This window comes from Stenella coeruleoalba, assembly GCF_951394435.1.
Source record: "Stenella coeruleoalba genome assembly, chromosome: 8".
Taxonomy (NCBI): Eukaryota; Metazoa; Chordata; class Mammalia; order Artiodactyla; family Delphinidae; genus Stenella; species Stenella coeruleoalba.
The window spans coordinates 26,600,760-26,626,311 of record NC_137154.1 but is presented as its reverse complement, the minus strand read 5'-3'; the positions used below and the strand labels follow the sequence as shown (position 1 = coordinate 26,626,311).

At 35.0% G+C, this 25,552-nt stretch overlaps 2 protein-coding genes across 3 annotated transcripts in view; one reads left to right on the top strand and one right to left on the bottom strand.

Moving 5' to 3' along the window:
* IMMP1L (inner mitochondrial membrane peptidase subunit 1) overlaps positions 1-15,119 on the bottom strand; it is a 73,446-nt gene extending 58,327 nt beyond the window's left edge. The window contains exon 1 of one of the 2 annotated variants that reach the window (XM_079930694.1): positions 14,947-15,119. The gene's annotated coding sequence lies outside the window, so the exon portion shown is untranslated. The remainder of the gene's footprint in view (positions 1-14,946) is intronic. The other variant, XM_079930695.1, reaches the window with a different exon arrangement.
* An 84-nt stretch (positions 15,120-15,203) lies between these two features.
* ELP4 (elongator acetyltransferase complex subunit 4) overlaps positions 15,204-25,552 on the top strand; it is a 244,312-nt gene continuing 233,963 nt past the window's right edge. The window contains exons 1-2 of the mRNA XM_079930693.1: positions 15,204-15,436; positions 22,370-22,405. Coding sequence (XP_079786819.1) covers positions 15,214-15,436; positions 22,370-22,405 — 259 coding nt within the window. The 5' untranslated portion in view covers positions 15,204-15,213. The remainder of the gene's footprint in view (positions 15,437-22,369; positions 22,406-25,552) is intronic.

The following is a 25,552-nucleotide window of genomic DNA, read 5'->3' as shown; positions in this document are numbered from 1 at the left end:
ATTGGTAGATTGCCTTGAAGAGCCATCTGATATTGGATTGACCAAAAAGTTCATTCAGGCTTTTCCATAAAATGGTACATAAAAACCCGGACAAACTTTTTGGCCAACCCAATAGAAATAAGAGACGTTAAGGAGATTCTGGTGAATGCTCAGAAGGAAGTGAACAGGATGGCTGAGAACACTTGTATCATCTTAGAGAATACACTTATTTGTCAGGAACAGAATGTTACAGAAATATTAACATTAACTGGACTTCTGGTGAAGTCTCAAGAAGGGAATGAGAGATGTTATTGAACACTAGAGGGAAGGCAGTCTTTGTTACAATGTAGCAAAACTGACATGTGTTCTAATGTTGGGTGAAAAGTAGAACTTGTAATTGATGAGCCTGAATGTTTAGTTGAGATTTCCAAGCAAAATGTTGAAGGCATTTACTGGTTTCTCCTTGCTAATTATGGTAAAATGTGAGAGAAAGGAGATAAATTGAGGAATGAAAAAGGATAAAAGGAGATAAACTGAGGAAGTTAAGCAAAAAGAAATCAGTACTTGATGATTTGGAAAATTCTCAGCATATCTAGATTGCAAAAGATGCTAACATCACAAATCATTAGGAAAATGCAAATCAAAACCACAATGAGATACCACTTCAAACTCATTAGAACAGCTATTATCCAATAAATAAAGAAAGAATAAAAGTTGCTGAGGATTTGGAGAAAATGGAACCTCTCTGTACTGCTGGTGGGAATGCAAAATGGTTAAGCCACTGTGGAAAACACTTTGGTAGATCCTTACAAAGTTAAACATATGCTGCAGCAATTCTACTCTTGGTTATACCTAAAGGAATTCTAACAGATACTTGTACTCTGATGTTCATTACACCAGTATACACAATAGGCAAAAGATGGAAACAGAACAAGTGTCTATCAACAGATGTATGGATAAACAAAATGTGCTATATACGTACAATGGAATACTATTCAGCCATAAAAAGGAATGAAGTTCTGACACATGATACAAGATGGATGAACTCTGCAAAACACTATACTAAGTGAAAAACACTATGCAAATGCTAACAAAGAACAAATATTATACAATTTCACTTATGTGAGGTACCTAGATAGGCAAATTCATAGAGACAGGAAGTAGAATAGAGGTACCAGAGGCTGCGGTGATGGAGTGGGAAGGTTATTGCTCAATGGGTAAGGCATTTCCCTTTGGGATGATGAAAAAGCTCTGGAAACAGAAAGTGGAAATGTTTACACATCATAAATATACCTAATGCCATTGAATTGTACACTTAAAGATGATTACAATAATAAATCTTACGTATATTTTTATCACAAAAAGATTTTTCCTATGGAAAAAGGACCCAAGACCTTGAGCCAGATGCAAAGGCTGACATAACTACTTCAACTAGAGAATCAAGACTGAGCTACTGATAAGCTCTAAAATGAACATATTCCAATGCTCAATGAGGGAAAATGATCATCATATATGATAGTAATTCATTAATTCCATGTGAGTTCATTTAGGAAATGTTAATAGAAAAAGGAAACATGAGCTGCTTTTTAAATTTTTTTTAAATAAACTTAGAATACCAAACAGACTACAAAATTAATTTCAAATCTTTCACTCTGGAGAATGGTAAAATTATAGTACAAAATGGTCTTTAATTTTTTTTTTTTAACTTTGCATTTTGGGGAATGAAAAAATATAAAAGGTAAAAACATGGCCTTAAAATGCTAAAGATTTTTAAAAGCAAATATATTTAAATGATTAAAAATCTTGTTTCAGTGCTGGACAACTCTGATAAAAAGTTCTTTAATATGAGTTGAAACTGAAATTTCTATGCTTTGGAGAAACAAAGGGGTCTAATTTCTCTTTCACAAGATTAAGACAGGTCTTCTGAAACTCAAAATCATTCACCTCTGTGTTAAGTATGTCTCACTTACTACTTGTTGTTTCATATCACAATCTCGAACCATCCTGGTTACTATGAATTTACTCATTTTATCAAGACAAATATGCCTCATTCCTTATGCAAATATCCATAAACTGGCTAAATAAAAGGCTACCTTTAGGATACTAATGCTGAGTTTGGGTCCAGGTACAAATTGTAAATAAGCTTGAATTTTGTCATCAGACAGCTCATCACGGTTGTGAATCCTAGCTCTATCATTTACCAGCTATGTGAGAATGATGGTTAATTCTATGTATCAACTTGACTGGGCCATGCAGTGTCAAGATATTTGATCAAACATTATTCTGGGTGTTACTGTGAGGGTGTATTTGGATGAGATTAACATTTGGATCCTCAGATTAAGTAAAGCAGATTGCCCTCCCTAATGTGCGTGGACCTCATCCAATCCATTGAAGGCCTGGGTAGAATGAAAGGTCACTTAAAGGGAGTGAAAAGGGAGGTCACTTAGGTGACCTTAGGTCACTAAAAGGGAGTGAAAAGCATCAACATACTAGAGATTATGAAAACTTTCTAAAAGGTAGAAATAACAGTGATAGGTAGAACAGGGCTGAGAGAGCAACAGCCTAGCACAGGGTTTGGCAAACCATGGTTCACAGGGCAAACCTTCCAGGTTACCATCTGCTTTTGTATACCTTGCAAATTAAGACTGGTCTTTATACTTTTAAATGGCTCAAAGAAAAGAAAAGAAGAATATTTTGTGACATGTAAAAATTATATGAAATTCAAATTTCAGTGTTCATAAATAAAGCATTATCAAAACACAGCTGTGCTCATTTTTTAATATACTGTCTACAACTGCATTCCAATGGTAGCGTTGAAAAGTTATGAAAGAGGACATGTGGCCTGAAAAACCTAAAATACTTACTATTTAGTCTCCAAAAAAGTATGCTGACCCTTGTCCAACTACACACACAGGAGAATGTTTCAGGGAAGATGTAAATTTTCTTCCTGTAGAAAGGGGTTGTGGGCTGAACCAACAGTTATGGAGGATAAAAAAAGGTTTAACCTGCCTGAGAGGATTCTGGGCTCCAAAGTATAGTGGTTGAAACCTAGGATAGGATCCTCCTTATCAGGCTATTAGAGACGGACCTGGGCTGTCTGCTTGCTCTCTGCTTATCCACTCTGAGCAAAACACACCAATAAATTAGTCCTACCTATACCCAAAGCAATCTATAGATTTAATGCAATCCCTATCAAAACACCCATGATATTTTTTACAAAACTGGGACAAATAATCATAAAATTTATATGGACACACAAAAGACCCCAAATACCCAAAACAACCTTAACAAGAACAAAGATGAAGGTATCACACTCCCTGACTTCAGACTACTACAAAACTACGGTAATCAAAACAGTATGGTACTGGCACAAAAACAGAAATATAGATAAATGGAACATAATAGAGAGCCCAGAAACAAACCCACGCATTTATGGTCAATTAATCTATGACAAAGGAGGCAAGAATATACAAAGGAGAAAAAACAGTCTCTACAATAAGTGATGCTGGTAAAACAGGACAGCTACATGCAAAAGAATGAAATAATATTTTCTCATACCATAAACAAAAATAAACTCAAAATAGATTAAAGACCTAAATCTAAGACCAGAAACCATAAAACTCTTAGAAGAAAACATGCAGAACACTCTTTGACATAAATTGTAGCAATATTTTTTGGATCTGTCTCCTAAAGCAAAGGAAACAAAAGCAAAAATAAACAAATTGGACCTAATTAAAGTTAAAAGCTTCTACAGAGCAAAGGAAACCATTGACAAAACAAAAAGAGAACCTACTAAATTGGAGAAAATATTTGCAAATGATATGACTGATGAGGGGTTAATATCCAAACTATATAAACAGCTCATACAACTCAATATCAAAAACAAACAAGCAAACAAACAAACAAAAACACCCTAAACAACCCAATTTAAAACTGGGCAGAAGACCTGAATAGACATTTTTCAAAAGACATTTTTCAATAGACATTTTTCAACAGATGGCCAACAGGCACAGGAAAAGATGTACATCGGTAATCATCAGAAAAATGTCACTCAAAACTCCGATGAGATATTACCTCACGACTGTCAGAATGGCTATCATCAAAAAGACCACAACTAACAAATGTTGGTGAGGAGTCTGAGAATCGGGAACCCTCATATACTGGTAGTGAGAATGTAAATTGGTAGAGCCACTATGGAAAACAGCATGGAGAGTCCTCAAAAAAATTAAAAATAGAACTACATGATCCAACAATTCCACTTCTGGATATATATCCAAAGAAAACAAAAACACACAATTTGAAAAGATATATGCACCCCAGTGTTCACAGCAGCATTATTTACAATAGCTAAGTTATGAAAGCAATCTAAGTGTCCATCAACAGATGAATGGATAAAGATGTGGTATACATATACAATGGAATATTAGTCATAAAAAAAAGAAATTCTGCCATTTGCAAAACATGGATGGACCTGGAGTATATTTTGCTTAATGAAATAAGTCAGACAGAGAAAGACAAATACTGTATGTTATCAATTATATGTGAAATCTAAAAAATAAAATGAATGAATATGACAAAACAGAAACAGACTCATAGATATAGAGAATAAACAAGTGATTATCAGTGGGGAGAGGGGTGGGGGGAGGGGCAAAATAGGGGTAGGGGACTAAGAGATACAAACTACTAGGTACAAAGTAGAGAAGCTACAAGGATATATTGCACAGAACAGGCAATATAGCCCATATTTTATAATAACTTTAAAGAGTACAAACTATAAAAATACTGAATCACTATATTATATACCTGAAATTAATATAATATTGTAAATCGACATACTTTAATAAAAAAATACTAAGTCCTACCTACCCATAAGGAATTCCCATCAGTATTCTTTCCATTTAGGGTAATTTGCTAGCGAAAGAAAAGAAGAGAAAACCCACTCCAGTTATCTATATTATTCAACTGGTCATATATCAACATGAATGAACAACCAAGGATCACCAACATTTAAGGAAACCACAAGAATGAAAAAGAAGGCCCATGATGAAAAACAGAACAAGCAACTCTGGAGAAATCAGAGGTAATTCAGGGAGGAAAATAATTCTATTTAACATCTTCAGAGATATTAGTTAAGATATTGTATCTATGCGACAACAGGCATATGAAAAAGAGTAGAATTAAACAACAAAGAGTAGAGTTTAAAGAAATTTAAAATAGAATGCCTGTCCACCACCAACTCCCCCCACATATACAAAAAAATAGAAAAGTTGAAACAAAAGTTGAAGAAATACAGAATAACAACCCAAGGAGCGTAATAATCTCTCTAAAACGTTACAGGAAAAGACCCCCAGGGAATACAGAGCAGGAAAAAGAAAAATAAATAGATACATCTTTCATGTAGAGCAGAGGTTGTCAAACTAGGGCCCATAAGCCAAATCCTGCCCACTCCATTTTAGCAAATAAGGTTTTACTGGAACACAGTCATGCTCATTTGTTCACATGTTGTCTATGGCTGCTTTTTTGCTACAACAACAGAGCTAAGTAGTTGCAACAGGGACCATATGGTCTGCAAAGCCTAAAATATTTTCTATTTGGTCTTTCATAGAAAAATTTTGCTAAATACTGATCTAGAGCTATGCTGTCCAATATAGCAGCAACTAGCCAAAAGTAGTGTTTAAATTTAAATTATTAAAACAAAATTAAAAATTCAGTTCCTCAATCATATCAGCCACATTGTAAGTACCCAATAGCCATATGTGTTTAATGGCTATTATACTGGTCAGTGTAGATATAGAATATTTCCATCAACACAGGAAGTACTACTGAACAGGGCTTACCTGGAAATTATAATAGGCCACTACAGCTATATATTATTTATTTATTTATTTATTTTTTTGCTGTATGCGGGCCTCTCACTGTTGTGGCCTCTCCCGTTGCGGAGCACAGGCTCCGGACACGCAGGCTCTGCGGGCCATGGCTCACGGGCCCAGCCACTCCGCGGCATGTGGGATCTTCCCAGACCAGGGTACGAACCCGTGTCCCCTGCATCAGCAGGCGGACTCTCAACCACTGCGCCACCAGGGAAGCCCTACAGCTATATTTTAATTATTGCCTTTAAAAGTGCTACAATGAAAAACAAAAATACCTAAGAGAAGCAGAAAGAAAGATTAAATTCAGAAAAAGACAAAAATTAGTAACATTAGAAAAGGAAATAATTAATGCCTAAATCTAAGATATCATTCTATGAAAATAGCATTAAAATAGATTTTTTTTAATCCTTCGAAGTTACTGAGAGAAAAATCCAAAGATATAGTATTACAAATGAGAAACTAAATATCATAATGGATATGGACGAGATTATGAAACAATTCAATGTAGAGAATGCAATTAATTAATGCTACCAAATTTGAAAATAATTTAAAAAGTGTTTCCTAAGAAAATATAATTCAAAGAAAGGTAGAACAAGAGCTGTGAACAAGATGTTAAAAAAAAAGTTGTGTAATTTAGTTCCGAGTTTACGATGAAAATGTTTGCTAGGATTTTTAACTTTCTTCTTATCCTACAAGAAACTTAATATTCTTAAACTAGGAAAAAACAGCCAAAATATTTCCCTCTGCTAACACTACTTATTGGGCCAAGAAATATGTATTTCTTCAGAGGGGATCAGCACTAGTCTAAATGATCTTTCATGCAAAATCAGTAGATGTGATGTAAAAAGCTTCACATGGAATGGTTTTAAATATCTGGCCTTTCCCTGGGCTCCCATAATTATTCATACTGAGGAGGAATTGATACCTCATCAGAAATGTCCAGGATAATTAGAATAATGCATAGGCTTAGATTAGCACTGCAGCTTTATGCCTATGAGACTCCTCTAGTTGACACAGGAAAGGGGCACCAGGCATTAGTCAGCAGTTGTTAAATTCCTTACTTGGGCTCCATGCAAAGAAGAAGAACAGTCCCCGATTGTGAGATATACCTGTGCTGGGCCATTCTACCTCTGGAATTTCTTTTTCCTTTAACACTAAAAATGTTTAGTGTTTTAGTGTTTACCACTAAAAATGTCTTGTTCACCTTTATAGATACATTTACTTGAAAAATCTCCTTGAACCAAAACATGTTTATCTTTTGACACATCTACCCTATTACACTGAATATTCCCAGATGAGTATAAAGTGGATTTTTAAATTTTAACTTAAAACCCCAGTTTTCTGCTTATACTTAAGGATCCACTACAATTGGGATGAACGTAAATTCTCATGTGCCCTGGACAGTCCCAGATTACACCTGCTTTCCTGGCATCCAATATAATTCATGTATTTCAGCACTCTCAAAAGTGTTCTAAAAATTATTGAGGAAATCTAAACAAAAAGTAAAAAATGTTTTAAAATAAATGATGATGAAAACATAAAACGTTAGAAGTTGTAGGATACAGCTAGAACAGTGCTTAGGGAAAATCACCCTTAACTATAAATAGTTTACTAGGAAAGAAGAAAGGTGGAAAATCAATGAATTAAGCTTTTATCACAAGGGAGAAAACCCAAAATTTCAGCAATCAAAACCAAAGAATGTAGGAGGAAGGAAATAATAAGAGCAGTAATCAATAAAATAGAAAGTAAAACATTTTACAACAATAGGGAAAAAATTTAAAAGCCAAAAGTTGGGTTTTAAAACAAGAAAGATTAATAAAAATGAAAAATCCCTAGCAAACCTAAAAAAGAAAAAAAGAAGAAACACAAGTAACCGATATCAGCAATAAAGAAATCATTTACAGTCACTAAAAAATAAGCTCATAACAGACAAACCCTCCCTTAGGTAACAACCACAAACTCAGGACAAAATACAAGAACAATTATGTGAAGGCTCTACAGATTGAACAGAACAAGATTTTGTTGGTGAGTTAAACTTGTAAGAAGGGATTTCCAAAGGTTGAGCATCTTACTTTTACTGATTTAGCTTGAGTGCAGTGCAGTACAGGTGGTTAAAATTCTGAGAGAAAAGAAGTCATCCTTCTGGAGAACCTGAAGAATCACACACTAACCGATGAAATGATAAGTCCAGAAAAATCTACCTAATATGTGTGACTCTATTTATTGTAAAAGTAATGTTCAATATGGCAGGGAAAGAACTGTCTTTTCAATAAATGGTGCTAGGTCAATAGGATATCTATGTAGGAAAAACAAATACACTTTCAGCCCTGCCTCACACCAAAGACAAAAAAAAATGAATTCCACCAGCATGCAGACTCAAATGTTTAAAAGTAAACAGCAGGGCTTTTAGATGAAAATATTGAGATTATCTTTGAACTCTTGGGAGTAGGCAAACCTAACCATAAAGTGCTAGACATAAGGAGAAAAACTAATCCTTCAGAATACATTCTGACTGAAATCAAAAGACGATGAACCGGTTCGCAAGGCAGAAATAGAGACACAGATGTAGAGAACAAACATATGGATACCAAGGCGGGGAAAGCTGGGGTGGGGGGCTGGTGGTGGTGGGATGATTTGGGAGATGGGATTGACATATATACACTAATATGTATAAGACAGATAACTAATAAGAACCTGCTGTATAAAAAAATTAAATTTTATTAAATTGAAAGAAAAGAATATGAAAAGGAAAGCCACAGACTAAGAGAATATATTTATAATACATTTATTTGAAACTGAACTCTTATCCAAAATATAAAAAGAATTCCTACAAATCCAGATTGAAAGACAAACAATGCAATTTTTAAAAATTGGCAAAGACACAAAAAGACTCTTCACAGAAGAGGTTATCCAAATGGCCAATAAACATAAGAACAGGTGCTCAACTTCATCAGTTCAAATCTAAATGAAAATGTCATACCATAAGCCTCTAAAAATAGCTAAAATGAAAAGAAAGACAATACTAAGTGTTGGTAAGGATGAGAAGCAACCAAAATTCTCAAACATTCCTGGTAAGAGTGTAAATTGGCACAACCATGTTAGAAAAATGTTTGGCCACAAATAGTAAACTAGCCAAACCCCTTTCAACAGTAAAAAGGATAATGATTTGTGACACAGTTACACAATACTATATAGCAACACTATACAGTAACAAATACTCCACAACTGTACACATTAATAACAGACATTTCACAAATATAATGGTGAGCAAAAGAAATCCAACACAAGAATAAATGGTGTATGGCCTCATTTATATAAAATACAAAGACAGCTAAAACAATCTGTGATGTTGGAACTCAGGACTGGGATTTCCCTTTATGAGTATACTGACAGGAAGCAAAAAGGGATTGCATGAGGTCCAAGAACTCCCTCTGTGCAGGCATGACCCTGGCATTCACTCATTCAATTATGCTGCCAGAATACTATCAGGCCCCATGATAAGCCTCACCATTTCTGTTATATGCTTTACATGCACAGACACAATAGTAATATGAGCTCTAGGTCTCAGAAAACTTGAAAGGCCAACCAAAGGGGTACGCATTTCTGTCATGGGGCGCTAGTTGCTTATCATGACCATTATGTTTTCTGGTGTAACTTTAATAGGTCACTGCAGTCTTTCAATTGTACCTGCAGACTTCTCAGAATACCCTTGCGGAAATGGTCCCACTATTTGGCCACAAGGGTGATATACACGCTGCTTATGAAACTCTCAGACTGAGATTTTATATAGCTGATTTCTTTGTACTTTGGACATTTTTTTTTTTAGGGACTTTATCATAGAGCAGTTTTAGGGTTACAAAAATTAGGAGGAAGGTACAGAAATTTTGTATACACTTCTGACACCACACATGTATAGCTTCCCCCATTATCAACATCATTCACCAGAATGGTGCATTTTTTACCAAGGAGGAACCTACACTGACCCATGATAATCACACAAAGTCCATAGTTTACCACAGAGTTCTTTTTTGATGCTGTACATTCCGTGGGCTTGCACAGAAGTATAATGACATATGTCCATCATTATAATACACAGAATATTTTCACTGCCCTAAAAATCCTGTGCTTTGCCTATTCATCTCTCCCTGCAACCATCTCTGCCAATCACTGATCTTTTTATTGTCTCCATAGTTCTGCATTTTCCAGAATGTCACATAGTTGGAATCAGTATGTAGCTTTTTCAAATTGGCCTTTTTCACTTAGTAATTTGCATTTGAGGTTTCCCCATGTCTTTTAATGGCTTAAGAGCTTGTTTTTAGCACTGAATAATATTCCATTGTCTGGATATACCACACTTTATTTATCCATTCACCTACTGTAAGACATATTAGTTTCTTCCAAGTTTGGGCAATTATAAATAAAGCCTCTATAAACATCCATGTGGAGGTTTTTATATGGATATGTTTTCAACTCCATGGGGTGAATGCCAAGGGGGCACAATTGCTGGATCATATGGTAAGAGTATGCTTAGTTTTGTAAGAAGCCTCCAAACTGTCTCTCAAAATGGCAAAAGCATTTCGCATTCCCACCAGCACTGTATGAGAGTTCCTGTTGCTCCACATCCTCACAAGCATTTGGTGATATTAGTGTTCAGGATTTTGGCCCTTCTAATAGATGTGCAGTGGTATTTCAATGTTGTCTTAATTTGCATTTCCCCTGATGACATATGATGGGAAGTATCTTTTCATATGCTTATTTGCAATCTGTATATCTTTTTGGTTAGGAGTGTCAAGGTCTTTCGCCCATATTTAAATCAGGTTGCTTATTATTGAGTTCTTTGTGTATTTTGGACAACAGTCCTTTATCAGATGTGTCTTTTGCAAACATTTTCTCCTAGTCTGTGGCTTGTCTTCTCATTCTCTTGATACCGTCTTTCACAGAGCAGAAGTTTTTAATGAAGTTCAGCCTGTCGACTATTTCTTTCATAGATTATGCCTTTGGTATATCTAAAAAGTCACTGCCATACCCAAAGTAAGCTATGTTTTCTCCTATGTTATCTTTTAGGAGTTTTATAGTTTTGTGTTTTACATTTAGGTATGTGATCGACTTCGAGTTAATTTTTCTGAAGTAAAGTCCGTGTCTAGATTTATTTACTTATTGATTTTTTACATGTGTATGACTAGTTGTTCCAGCACCATTTGTTGAAAAGACGATATTTGCTCCACTGTATTTTCTTTGTTCATTTGTCTAAGATCAGTTGACTATATCCATGTAAGTCTATTTCTGGGTTCTCTATTCTGCTCCACCAATCTCTTTGTCTATTCTTTTGCCAATACTTTATACTAAGTCTTGAAGTCAGGTAGCATCAGTCCTCCAACTTTGTTCTTCAATATGAAGTCAGGTAGCATCAGTCCTCCAACTTTGTTCTTCAATATGGTGTTTCCTATTCTGTATCTTTTGCCTCTCTATATAAACTTTAGAATCAGCTTGTTAATATCCAAAAAATAACCTGCTAGGATTTTATTTGGGATTGCATTGAATCTACAGATCAACTTGGGAAGAAATGACATAATGAAAATATTGAGTCTCCTATCCACGAATATGGAATATCTCTCCATTTATTTAGTTCTTCTTTGATTTGGTTCATCAGAGTCTTGAACTTTTCCTTATATAGATCTTATACACTTTTTGATTCATACCTCATTATTTTATTTTGAGGGGTACTTATGTAAATTGTATTGTTTTTAATTTCCAATTCCACTTGTTCATTGTTAGTATATAGGAGTTTATTTTATTGTGAAAGGTCAGAAGGCTTTACTGAGGATGTGTAGGTTGAAGTGAGATTTGAAGGATAAATAGAAGTTAACTAGTGGCCTTCTGAATGAAGGGAACAAGGTGAGTACAGGAGAATAAATGAATGATAGAGTGAAGAGAGTAAGGGAATTTATAGAGTGATGTGACTAGAGAGCTAAGTAGAGGAAACCAAATGCATGTCCTTAAAATTTTGTTTTTATACTATATGATCAGACATCTATTTTGAAAGGATTGGGATGGCTCTTGAATGGAGAATGTACTGCAGGAGAACCAAAGATGAGAGCTAAATGCTCTAGAATGGATTAGGGAGTTACAGAGAAGTAAAATCCATAAGTCTTGGTAACAGACTGGCTATGGAGGAATGAAGCTTAAGAGAGGAATTGAGTATAGTGAGTTGGCTCAGGCAACTAATTCTACAAATGATCCTATCATTTACCTAGATACAAAACACCAAAGGAAGTTCAGTCTGGGGCATTATGAGTTTGAGGTCCCACTAAGACTTTCAGAAAAAAGGTGAATATCTGAATTTATGATTCTCGAGATCAGAGAAGCAATCTGGACTATAAATATGTTAGTCATTGGTGTATAAATAGGAACTAAGGTCCTGGGAATGGAAGAAGGTAAGAATATGGAACAAGAAAAGAGAAAATGGTCTTAAAAACTCCAAGATTTAATGGCAAAAAGGAAAACAAAGAGTCTTATTTTCATTTACATTTTTTAGCCATTGAATTTAGCCTCCTCCTTTCAAATACTGATCCCTTTCCTGTGCTCCGGATTCCATTCCTTCTACCTCATTCAGGTTCTTTTCCTCATTCATTGCCAAGAATGTTTTCCAGTAGCTTCATCTCTCTCTCTCTCTCTCTCTTTCTCTCTCTCTTCCTTCTCCTCTCCTTCTCCCTCCCTCTCCCACATAAGAAAACTGCTCCCTTAAACCTCTGTCATCCCCCTCTACCCCCTTCACAGCAAACCCTTCTAAAATGTAAAATGGTCTACTTTTATGGAATATTCAACTTCACTTCCCATTCAGTTCTAAACAGAATTATTTGACTTTTCAGTTTGCTACTCCATCAAACCTGCCCTTAACAAAGCCAAAAATAAATCATTATTACTAAATCGAGTAAACACTTTCCAATTCTTATTTTACTTCCTCCTCCTCTGCACAGCTTTCAAGTGTTCATGTTCCCCAATGTTTATTCCTGGTTCTTTTTTTCTTCTCATCCTAAAGTATACATTTCCTTGGTGAGCTTATCCATTCCCTTAAGGTAAACCCCCACCATGGGCTAATTAATTTCTAATTTATATGTTTCATCTAGAGATCCCTCTCTCACATCCCTCTCTCACATACCCTCAAAGAGGGTAGAGACTAAGTATTCTTTCTCCTGTAACCTAGTACATAGCACACTCCGTGAGATTTACTATGTGCTCAGTAAATAATTGTTATTAATCATTTAACACCACATCTAAACATATGCCCTTTTAATTCTTTCCTTCCATAAAAACTTCATTTATTCCAAGGTTTATATTCTACTCTACATACTGGTAAATTCAAGTATTGGGGATTATTTGCTTTGATAGCAAAGGTTTTGTCTTTGTAAAAAAAAAAAATAGGACAGATTAAATTAATTTATTCTATGATAATGTTATACCAAAGATATATCCTACTTTCAGGAATGCCTTGGTGCACACATATGTCATGCTTCCTGGATTACAGTTAAAGCTGAAAAACAATTTTTCACTTCTAGTAATAAGGTTTAGAAAACTAAAGGCTGAAGTAAAGAGTAGAAAACAGGGGGATACATAGTAAAGAAATCTATAAAAATTCAATATTTGTAGTACTTCAAAGTTTTCAGAGCAGCAAAACTATCTGAGAAGTTCCTATTTGATATTAGGTTGCTTTGTCACTTTCTGTTTTGGTCTTCTTAGTATAATTATTTACTACAGGACAAAATTAACATATGTTGTTCAATATGTTCATTTTAACTGCTATGCTGTTTTCTATGTGTTAATCTTATCTCCCCCAAATGAGAACATTTTTTACTTCTATAGGCCTAAAATGACAAGGTTAGCTCCAAGCAGACAGTAAACACTCAACAGCTATTTACTGAACAATTTAGATTACAGATTTATACTGGTGAGATTCTAAGTGAAAGCATCTAAACCTTGATCAAGCTTTGCAGTTGATGTATTGTTAAATAGCAAGGTGTTGTTTTAGTTTTTCTTTTCTGAACATTTTTCTTTAAAAAACAAACACCATCCCAAATGAAAAACTCTAGTCACTATTTAGCAATATAATCTCAGTTTATCAAATAGAATCAGCCAAAAAGTCTTAAAAAGGTCACTGAGATTTAAAACAATTCAACGGCAAGAATTTCCATGAAGTTTGGATGTATTTTAAAAGTATCACAGATCACTGTCAAAACCAACAATAACTGTTAGTGCAAGCATAATTTGTGAGTCTTTTTTAGTTTAGACACTTGTCAATCACGAATGCCTTTAAAAATCAGTTACTCCAATCCCCTACCCCTGGCCAGCTCAAAATTTTGAAAACAGAATTTAAATCCAAGGACACAGTTCTAAATTACATGTTTTTTTTCTATTTTAATAGGAATTAAACTTCCTATTCTAATAAGCTCTTGATTCAGAGTTCATAAATCAATTGAAAAAGAAAGCACGTACACATCTAACTCTTATCAGTTTTTCGGGGAAAAAATACCCTGAAGTATTTTCTGTTATTTGCAGGTGCCTTAACAGCAAACGACAATTAAATGTGTGAACAAGGTTGTCAGAGTAACACTTATCATTCACACCACTTATGGAAAGGCGCTCTAAGACTTCCAGAAGCACTAATTAAAATTAACGAAAGCTACTCACGGGGACTTGTCAGAAGGGTGAACTTTGTTATTTGCTGTTTGAAACGGGGGAAAACCAAATCGCCTCAAAGCTCAGGAGTTTTTACTCTAACGTCTAAATCCAACCCACCTGTCACAGGCACTGAGGAACCAAGCCCAGGGGCTCAACAAGCAAGTCGCTAAGGTAAGAGTTCCAATCCCTTCACTATCACACAGCCATTCCGAAAAAGACCTGAAGAGGATGGCGGAGGGAATATTCTCCCAAAAAATCAGAAGAGAACGGGGTGGGAGGGAGTATCCTCTTTAATACTGAGCGGAGAAAAGTGCAAGGTCCTACTCGTATTTGCTTGATATACCGCTCCACCAGCATTTTCTTTAATTCAGCGTGAACGAGGGCACTCAAAACGAGAAAAATGTTGAATGATATTACCCACCTCTAGTCCCAAAGAACCCCGAAGTCTCTCACCCAGGACTCAGGGGGTCTCTTTCTCACCTGGGCCTTGAAGAAGTCCGTCGTCCTGACGTAGAATGCACTTCTCAGTAATACGCCTTGCCATTGGTTGACTCGGGAGGGAACTCTTAGTCCTATTGGCTTCGGGAGCCGAGGAGGAGGCAAGGAGGCGGGAGTTTGGGGCTGGCTCTGACAGACCCGAAGCTTGAGCTCCCAGAGCTCCTATTGGGTCAACGCGGGAAGCGCCAAGATGGCGGCAGCGGCGAGTTGCAGCACAAGCACCAGGAGTACTGGGTCTATGGTGGTGGCGGCTAGCAGGAACAGCGTCACCAGCTTCCAGCGGAGGGGTCCTAGAGCCAGCGGTACCGACAGCGGCTGCTCTCGACTGGTGTCCATCGCGGGGACACGACCGTCGGTGCGGAATGGACAGCTGCTGGTATCAACCGGGCTCCCAGCCCTGGACCAGCTCTTAGGTCGGTTCAGAACGGAGATCTGGGCTCAACAGAGGGAAAACTAGGGAGGGGACCTGCCCGGGGGAGCCACCCTGACCCCGCATTTCTCTCTGACCTCTCAGCCTTCGGACGTGGAGAGGATAGCCCGGTCTGATGGAGATGGAGGGGAGGAAGGGTTGCATGGAGACTTCTAAATGCTGTTAACTAAATCTGTTTTCGTGCTCCCACTTCCTACTCTGGTGCCCGCCAGCTTTTTTCTAGATTACGACAGGAAACCTACCTGCTTTTACCCTGACATGCTTCCTAGTCAAGGGGAATCATTAATGTTTGGAAACGGTTTGGCATTGATCTAGTATCCCGTCCTGGTCTGTGAATGAACCCTTCTGCCAACCCCAGGTAGCTCACGGTTTGGACTAACAAAAGTTTGTATCAGTTGTGAGAGATGGGCTTCATTAGAAAATGCTGAAGAAAGTAACTTCCCCTCTCCACCACCAGGCTGCTTATCTCCTGGTTCTGAATCTTTAAACAAATTATATTGACTTTAAGAGAATGTGTGTTAAAGGCTTATGTGGATCCAAAGTAGTTAAAGCCGGTCTTTGACCTTAGCAGTCATACCCAGCATCTGCGTTAAATATATGCATATTTGTTTTTGTTATTTTTTCTTCTATATATTATGCTTCCCAGAGTTACATCTCAAACAATATGTTTAAAATTAATTCACATTTGACAAGAAAAAGAAGTCCAGTTTTTAGGCTTTCCTGTATAATCTCTGGAATTTTTCATAAGAAGGCTACTAAAGAATATGCTTGATTCGTAACTTATGTTGACAAGATTGAACAGATTAGATTGATAGGACAAAGCTGCAGTGTTAATAAGGCTTGTAAATTAGTTAATTCCTATCAGAATGCTACTTTACTAAAATTGGTCCATGTTTATATTTCATAACATTTTTATAGGGTGAGATGGGTCAGTTAAGCCTTGTACACTTGCATAAAATATTACAAATGCCATTGCTTGTTCTTGTACTTCCCTTGACATTTTCTCTCTGTAATTTTTTTTCCCACAGGTAGGCTTTTCAGATAGGTTTAGTGCAATAGAAAATGACGAGGCCAATGAAAAAGAGTATGGCTTCTTGCCTCTGTTATTTCATGACCTTAACTGGATCCTGGTTATTTATAAATAAATCTAAGTATTTTCCCTTAATTGTTTCAAGACTGTTGCTTTCCTTAATTGCATGGTACTATAAACAGAAATGATTCAAAATATCTAGTTAGCAAATATTTGTCTCACTTTCTTTCCCTTGTGAGCCTTACTTGGTGTCGTCCTATATTTAAACTTAAAGGTTGGAGGCTGTTCCTAGTCTTTAATTTTTTTCTTTTTCCTTTTTGTAACTCAATGGAGATATGTAACTTCATTCACTTGATCTTGAAACTCTCCAAACAAAAAGGTCACATTTTTAACATTATACTTTCAGTTCCTCATTAGAATAACAAAATGTGCCTAGCACAGTACCTGGCACGTAGTAGATTCTAAATAAGTTTTTGGTTGAAGGAAAAATATTGTGTAGGAAAAAGCCTGGACAAGAGATTATGAAACACATAGGATGGAATTATGTGTTTGAGTTCTAAAATCAGACTCAGAGATTAACATGAACAGAGTCACAAAACTAGTGACAATCTGGGCTGATCTTTAAGCTCCACATTTAGTGCTCTGCACTATGCTGCAACTGTTTCAAATTTCTGAGAACTCTTTTCAAGTGTTTTTAACCAGTTACTGAATCTAAGCCTAAAGATTTAACCATATAGTCTCTTAAAGCACCCACCAGAAAGGTGACCCAAAGCACCTTCCTCACATGTTTCTACAGTGATATAAACTTGAACTGTAATTTAAAATTTTTCCAGATTTGCTTGGGGATGGGGACTCTAATAATTTGATTCTAACAAGCTTATGGTAAAAATTAGTGTTCATTAAGATGATTGAAATAAGTATCAGTTTTTGGATATTTTGAAATATGTTTTACATGTATACAGTTAATTCTCAAATTGCACAGAAGTTGAAGACGTTGTTATAAAAGGAGTTACTACATTTGGAATAATAAACTGTCCAGAAGTATTTCAGTTGTTCTTAACTTCTTAAGGCATTTTTGTATTTTGATTTTCTATTTTGTGTGGCCCTATGGAGCAAACCCTATACATTTGTTTTTCATTAAACCATTATTTGAATGTGAAACATTTGGCTGCTAATGTGTATACACAAAAGTAAAAGCAATTCAGATTATATTGTTGTTCTAAAATGTTATTTGACTCAGATTGTGACAAGTCTAATATAAACATATTGTGACAAAATGTAATGACAGTAGGATTTTATGATATTAGAATGATGAAACTCTACTGTGATATTGTGGTTCTTGCCTATATATATTCTGTGGTTACTGCGTAACAAGTAAATATTGTATTGTCACTGACATACGCTGCAGTGATATTTTACTACTGCCACTGGGACATTATTGTAATTTTAAGTGCAGATGCAAAACATATTTGAAAGGCATAATATAGGCTAATTGAATATTAGTTATTTGATGATATGCTAATATTTCCATTGCTTACTCGAAAGAGTTTTATAAACTTGAGAATTCCCTATTACTGCATCTTTTACATGATCTAATTGTATTAAATATTTTTGTTCTGACAGCTTATTTTATTGTTAGATATCAATATACCTTTCCCAAGTTGGCTAATTTTTTAAGTTCTGAGATTTCCTAACCCAGTTTCTCAATCCTGCCTTTCCAGGACATTTATGTTGTTATTTGAGGACACCATATGTAAATATGTCATTTTTCTTCTTCCAGGAATTTCCAAAGAGAGATTATACAGTAGGTAAAGGATTCTGGCAGAATTTCACTTTTTCTAGAATACATAGTCCATTTTAGGACCATATTAACCCCCAGTCTCATCCTTCAAAAAGATATTCGAAGGAACGATGACTTCTCAGGTTTAACTGGCTTAACTCTGTGCTGTTCAGAACTTTTTAAATTTTGACAGTCAAGTGAATGGAATAGGGATTAGGGGTAAATAATAGTTCAGGAAGAGGACTCTGAAGAAGCTTGAGGGTAGCTGCCATTTTCAACACTGCTGTGAAAAAATAAATACTGGTGGTTGTAGTTCCTTTGCTCCACTATATCTTAATCTGGAGTGTGGGATGATATGCATAGATCTTGGATTATATATTTAACATAATCCTGGTTGTGACATTTTAACAATTGATAGCTGTACATTTAAAGTAAAAGTAGCTTATTCCCTTGTATTGCTATGTAAAATTGTTTTGTGTAATTTAATCTACAGAACCATTGTCATTGCTGATGGCTTGTCTTTTTTGATTCCCATATTTGCCCAGCCAATAGTTGTGATAATCAGGAGTTGTTGGGATGTTTCATACCTCCTAGAGAGAGAAGAAAAAGTAGACCTGTTAATGACATAACTGCAATTTAATTTGAAGTGTGGCATTAGTTAAGTAGTTAAGGATATTGCCATGAACCAAGAATATGAACTGGTTTTTAACGTTGCATTTTCCCTAAAATGCCTTTCTATAATTTTAAGCAAAACCATTTATAGAGAGCACTGGAAAGGACTGGTATAAATCACTATCTTTCCTGACTTTTATTTGTTTTCCCTTTTACTTGCTCTAACTTTGAAAAACGAGTTGCCCTTGTTGTAAAATAAGATAACACTTCCGGACCTTAATATTCTAATATATTAATTTGACCTCATTCACCCTAAATTTATAGCTTAATTAAAGATTTTTTGGGGGAAGTGTGTGGGATTGAATTTTCTCCCTCTAAATTAATATATCACGTTCTAACTATTCACATGAATTTTTTAAAATTCTTTCCTTCATATTTAAAAAAAAGATATTGGCACTTAAAATCTTAAATTTTCTGATGTTTTTACACTATCAGGTTTTTTCCTAGTTTTAAGACAAAATGCTGTCATTTTTTTAAAATGTAAAAGCTTGATGAAATTAATACTTTAAGATATCAGACTTGCAAAGTATCTTCAAGCTTTCAAACTCATGTAGTCTTACAATTTGATAAAATATTCTACCCATATTTTTTAGTAAGCTGGAGAATAACTTAATATACTTCTTTAAAAGGTCTAGAAGTAAAACCAACAGTTTATTTGCTTAGTGACTTAGAATATTGATGATTTCCCTAAGATATGATTCAAGAGAAGAGGAGGCCATAAGACCATTTTACTCCTTTGTATGTTTCATTATAGAAATAAGATGAGTGCTTACTTACCACATTACTTACATGTCAGACATTTTAGTGGACTATTAGGAACTATTTTATTTCTATTTTAATTGGGAACTATTAGTGTGAAATCTGTGTTGCTTTTGAAGTTACTAATGGATTACTGAATTTAAAGATGTATTAAAACTAACTTTTGTTGAACATGCCATGTCAAGACATCTTGTCATGATTGGTTGTTTAAGCTTTTCAGTTTTTGGTAGGGAGCATGACTACAAACTTATTCAAATTTACTCTAGTTTAAAATATAACTAGAACCTCAGTATATCAAGTGAGTTATTTCAAAATACCTTACACAGAAGTATTTTGGGGAAATGTGGGGTCTTGTCACACACTAAAATGAAGTTTGGAAGAATAGAGGAACTTTGCTGCTATATGTGTGTGTATGTACATGTCAAATAATTTTACCTCATATACATAGAATAAAAACTTGATTTACAAATAATAAGGTGGCTTCTTATTTCCCATGACCAACCTTCCAAATGACCAACATTTACTAGGGCCAATTCAAATTTGAGTCTAGTGAATTTACATTATATAGCCCATTAGAAAAATAGAGTTGCCTTTTTGTAGGAGAAGTCCTGATAGAATATTAATTTGGCTGATAAAAGTCATTAAACTGTCTTCATATTATCTTGTTTTAAGTAATGTCCAAATTTTCCAAACATCAGAATTTTAATATATGTGAGATTTTAAAAATTCGAGGGGTGGTTCCTGAATTATCAGGAACAGTGGATTGTTTGATTAATTGCCAGACTCGTACGGGTAGCTCTTACTGTACCTCCTTGGGCAAGTCACCTGAGTAAGGTATCACTTCATTTAATAGGGAAACTATTTCTTTATCTGTTCTCATTATTTCGCTGTGAATATAATTCACAAAATACTTCTCTAACTATTCGACTTGGAGGCCTTCTATAACTTGCTAATTTGAGGAGATATGAATGTAGACCCAAAGAAGTTTAGATAATAAATCTAAATCCTTCCTATAAAAATTAAGTTATAGAAAGAAAGGCAGCTAACTTTTTTATAGTACTTGCTGTAGACTAGACACTGCAGTATCTGTTATGTGCTTGTATTATTTCATCTCAAATACACAAAATGATGATTACGTAGTTAAATATTTATTTTTGCATGTAAGGGAAAATAGTGAAGTAAGGAGTTGGAAAGTGTGATTTAAAGTGTTTCAAATGGATTAAAAAGTAGTGGTCTATATGTAGCACAAACTATAAAATTAAATATTTAATCTTGTCCCAAAGAAAATTTGCTCTGATCCTTTATGCTTATTATCATCACACGTATTTCAGTTTATGTTAATCTTTTAGCTTGACCAACATTTGGAGTTATCCTGTGTAGTCTGGTGTGGCTTTAAATGCTAAAATGAAGGAACTTATCTCAATGTGAAAGTAAAATACATATTTGTTTCCATAAAAAATCCATTTAAAAATATATAAATGTATTGGTTTCATTTTTTAAAAAATTCTTTTCTAACAATTTGGAATGTTTTCTTTATAAAGTCCCCAAATGTTGGATTGTATTCTGTGTGCATGCATGTTACCAAATTTCAAATTCTTTGAAACATAACAGTTATTTATGCTTATTTGCAAGGCAAAAAATAAGCACTGTCAAATGAATTTTTCATAGTAAGTTTTTCTATGTAGTGTTCGCCACTACAAAACTTTTTTGAGGAAAAGTTCTTTATTGTTATTCTAAATGTTTCACCATTTTGTGCAAACAAGCAAAACGCTAGTAATATTGTCTTCAACTGTCCAACAATTTTTAGTTTCTTTTTAAATTAATTATACTTTAAGTACATTTCATTCTTTGTGTACACATTCTTAAATTTCTAAGTGAATTTGTTAGCGTTTGCAACATTAATTATACATAGTAATACTTTTACAAGTGGTTTTACAAACAAAATATCAGGAGTCAAATGGTTGAATGTCTTTATCTTTCTGATGTTGTTCTAGTTTCCTAAAAGTTGATTTTAAATTGATTTCTAATAAACTATTTGAGTTATATGTTTATGATCATATTACCCTAATTCAGATATTTAAAATAACATTTTCTAGTAAAATTGAAAATGTGTTTTTTGATTGTGCCTTTTTTGTTTGAAATGACAAAAATATTTAGAGTATGTCCTGACTTTGTGTATATTGTTAATAATGGAAAAAATTGGTTTTAATTATCAGGGGTTTTTTTCCAAGGCTTATTAAATTTGAGAATAAATATTAAAGTGGAATTTCTCTTATAGTAACCTTTCTTTTCTATGTTGTACTTCTGTTGTAGTTAAGTTACTGTGCACATTTAGGTCTCAGCTATTGAGCTAATTTATTAGCAAGTGCTAAATATAACATTTATGGATCGCTTAACCGGTTATGTTGAATGCTGCATGGTCCTAACACAGGAGAAAGGAGGATAGTACAGTATATTATGAAAGTAATTGTAATGTGTAGTGTATAATTACATATAATATGTAATTATTTCATAATAGCACCTTAAGCAAAGTATTGCAAAGGTAATTAAAATGTTGTTTTTAACTGCAATTTTAAAGTTATTGAAGTACCTGTCCTTGATAATGCCTAACTTCTATGCTAAAGATAATGTGAAAAGGTAGATTAATTTTCTTCTTGGTTTTGTTTCATTTCCAGGTGGAGGTTTGGCCGTTGGAACAGTTCTTCTAATTGGTTAGTCTAGCATACATACTTTGCTCTTCCCAGTCACAGTTTTCTCTTGTGCATAATGATTTTATGGGTTTGCCTATTCTGAGATTACGTATTTAACACTCTACAAGAGTTAAGGTAAATTATACAAGAGTTAAGGTAAATTAAAGAGGAATTGCCTTAAGTTCTAATTTAAATTAAAATGTTGATCTGAACTTGAAATGAATTAGGAAAATATATATATGAAAATGTAGCTCTTATAATTTAAAAATGTTCACAGTGCTTCGCCCTGCATTTGTTTTAAAAAAACTAAAATTAATGCCAATAGAGTTTTTGGAGAATCTCAGTATTTAGATTGGGATTATTACAGTGATTCATTTGATAAGTCGATGTACACATAAGCCCATTGTATATATCACAGATTTTTATCATAATTGTCTTCTAACTGAAAGAAAAGTAACAAATTCACATTTTTGTTCATCTTTAAAGCTTCATTGGTTCTTACTTAAATACACATACATAACCCTACTTAGCTTTTTTTTAAGTTTAGATCATAGAATCTTGGAATTGAAATAAACCTTGGCAGTTATATAATCAAAGCTCCCATTTGGCCACAAATCACTTTTCCATAATCCTTGAGAGATATCAAGCACCATTTGAGTACAGATTATCTAGTTTAAAGGGCTCGCTACTTTACAAAGCAATGCTTTGTTATTGAAAATGTATGATTTATTAGAAAGTTCTGTATATTAATGTTTAATTTGTATGCCTGTAACAAGTTTGTTGTTCCTAGTTTTGTCCTCTGATACTCTTTCACATGACACTCTTAAAATACTTGAAAATAACTATTTAATCACCTCAAATCTTCTCCAAACTAAATAGACATAGTTTGTGGTACGCGGGCCTCTCACTGTTGTGGCCTCTCCCGTTGCGGAGCACAGGCTCCGGACGCGCAGGCTCAGCGGCCATGGCTCACGGGCCCAGCTGCACCGCGGCATGTGGGATCCTCCCGGACCGGGGCACGAACCCGTGTCCCCTGCATCGGCAGGCAGACTCTCAACCACTGCGCCACCAGGGAAGCCCTAGACATAGTTTCTTAAACTGGTTTCACACTCCTCACTCTCCTGGTTGTTCTCGTGTCGCACCTTTTGGTCTGGCATTGTCTCTCTTTTTTTTTTTTTAATTAATTAATTTATTTATTTACGGCTGCGTTGGGTCTTTGTTGCTGCATGTGGGCTTTTCTCTAGTCGTGGTGAGTGGGGGCTACTCATCGTTGCGGTGCGTGGGCCCTAGAGCATGTGGGCTTCAGGAGTTGTGGCACATGGGCTCAGTAGTTGTGGCTCGCGGGCTCTAGAGCACACACTCAGTAGTTGTGACGCATGGGCTTAGTTGCTCCATGGCATGTGGGATCTTCCCGGCCCAGGGCTCGAACCCGTTTCTCCTGCATTGGCAGGCAGATTCTTAACCATTGCACCACCAGGGAAGTCCCTGGCATTGTCTCTTTAGCTGTGCCTGGAACTGAATACAATAACTCCAAATTTAGTGTGACTTATGCTTAAATTCTAGAAATGGTCATGTCAGGTGCAGTTTTTAAATTTATCTTTTAGTAAGTAAAGAATGATTGAAGGAATTTTGGGAAAAAATAATTCACAGTTTTGATATAAGTATATAAATACAGAAAATGTAAAAGGACATGTAGAAAAATTGGGTTGTCCTTTCAGTTCCTCACTCCCCATACCCAGGGACAATACTGTCCTGGGTTTCCCACCCAAATATTTCAACATAACTAATATACATGGGAGCATTCAGCACCTTGCTTTTTCTGCTTAATACGTGTTAGAGATCAGTCCATGTGCCTTCATATAGGTATACCTCATTCTTCTCGACAGCTGAATAGGATTTTATTGTATAGTTATGCCACAATTTACTTAAATCATTCTCTACTGATAAGTTTAACTCATTATTTTCTGTTACTAACAATCTTATTATACAAGTCTTATATATAAGGTCTGCATACACATATAAGTATATAGTATCTATAGAATAAATTCCAAGGTATAGGCTTACTTGATAGAAGCATGTTAAATTGTATTAGATATTAGATTGCTCGGCCAAGAGGTTATGCTACCTTATACTTCAATCAACTGTTATAAGAATATTAGGTTACCCTTACCCTTAACAACAATGTGCATTATCAAACATTTTAATCTTTACCAGTCCAAATAGGTGAAAAGTGAAGAATGGCATTTCATGATTTGAACCTGGGACTTTTCTCTTTGATGAACAAAAATCTGGAGATTATTATAATGGTTTAAAAAATATCCAGCTAAATTTTAATTCTTTTCTCCAGTAGAAGTATATGTGAATGATACTAAGAATCTAATGACGACTGATAATTCATTCAAAAAATGTTCGTTGAACACCCAGGTGCATGCTAGATATTGGGGTTACAAATATAAATGAGTTACTCTCTTCCCTTAAGGAGGAGACATAAGTAAAGTAAATAATTACAACGTAAGTTAATACCATAATAGATGTGTTTATTATTACTACACTTTATTGTTGATTGTAGCTGTACAAGGGACTGCTATTGACTTTTGTATATCCATCTTGTAACCAGCAACTTTTGAATTGTTTATAGATTCACTTGAATTTTCTAAGTAGGCAATCATCTTCTGCAAACATTGAAAATGTTATTTCATAACAGATTTTGGTGTTTTAAAAGTGAGTGCTTCCATAACAAATATAAAATAAAAATATGGGAGTGGCTTTAGAACCAGGCAGTGGGCAAGGGCTGGAAGGATTTTGAGGAACACATTAGAAAATGCCTAAATCACTGTAAAGAGATCGTTAGTAGAACTCTGTACTTTGAGGACACTGCCAATGAGGCTGTAAAGGGAGAAGGTCCATGTTACTGAAAGCTGGAGGAAGAGGATCCTTGTTACATAGTGACAGAAAGCTTAGTGTTGATGTCAGCAGTTATGCGGAAACAACACATGTCTAATGAACTTGGTGATCTAGCTAAGGAGATTTTTTGACAATATATAATAAGGAAAAACTCAAATAAGAATAACTAAAGCACAGTGACAGATAAGAAAAAAAGGGTCTGCCTTTGGTGAAATATCAATTCACCAAGTATTAAACTAGGTATTCAGTAACTATTTGTTGAAT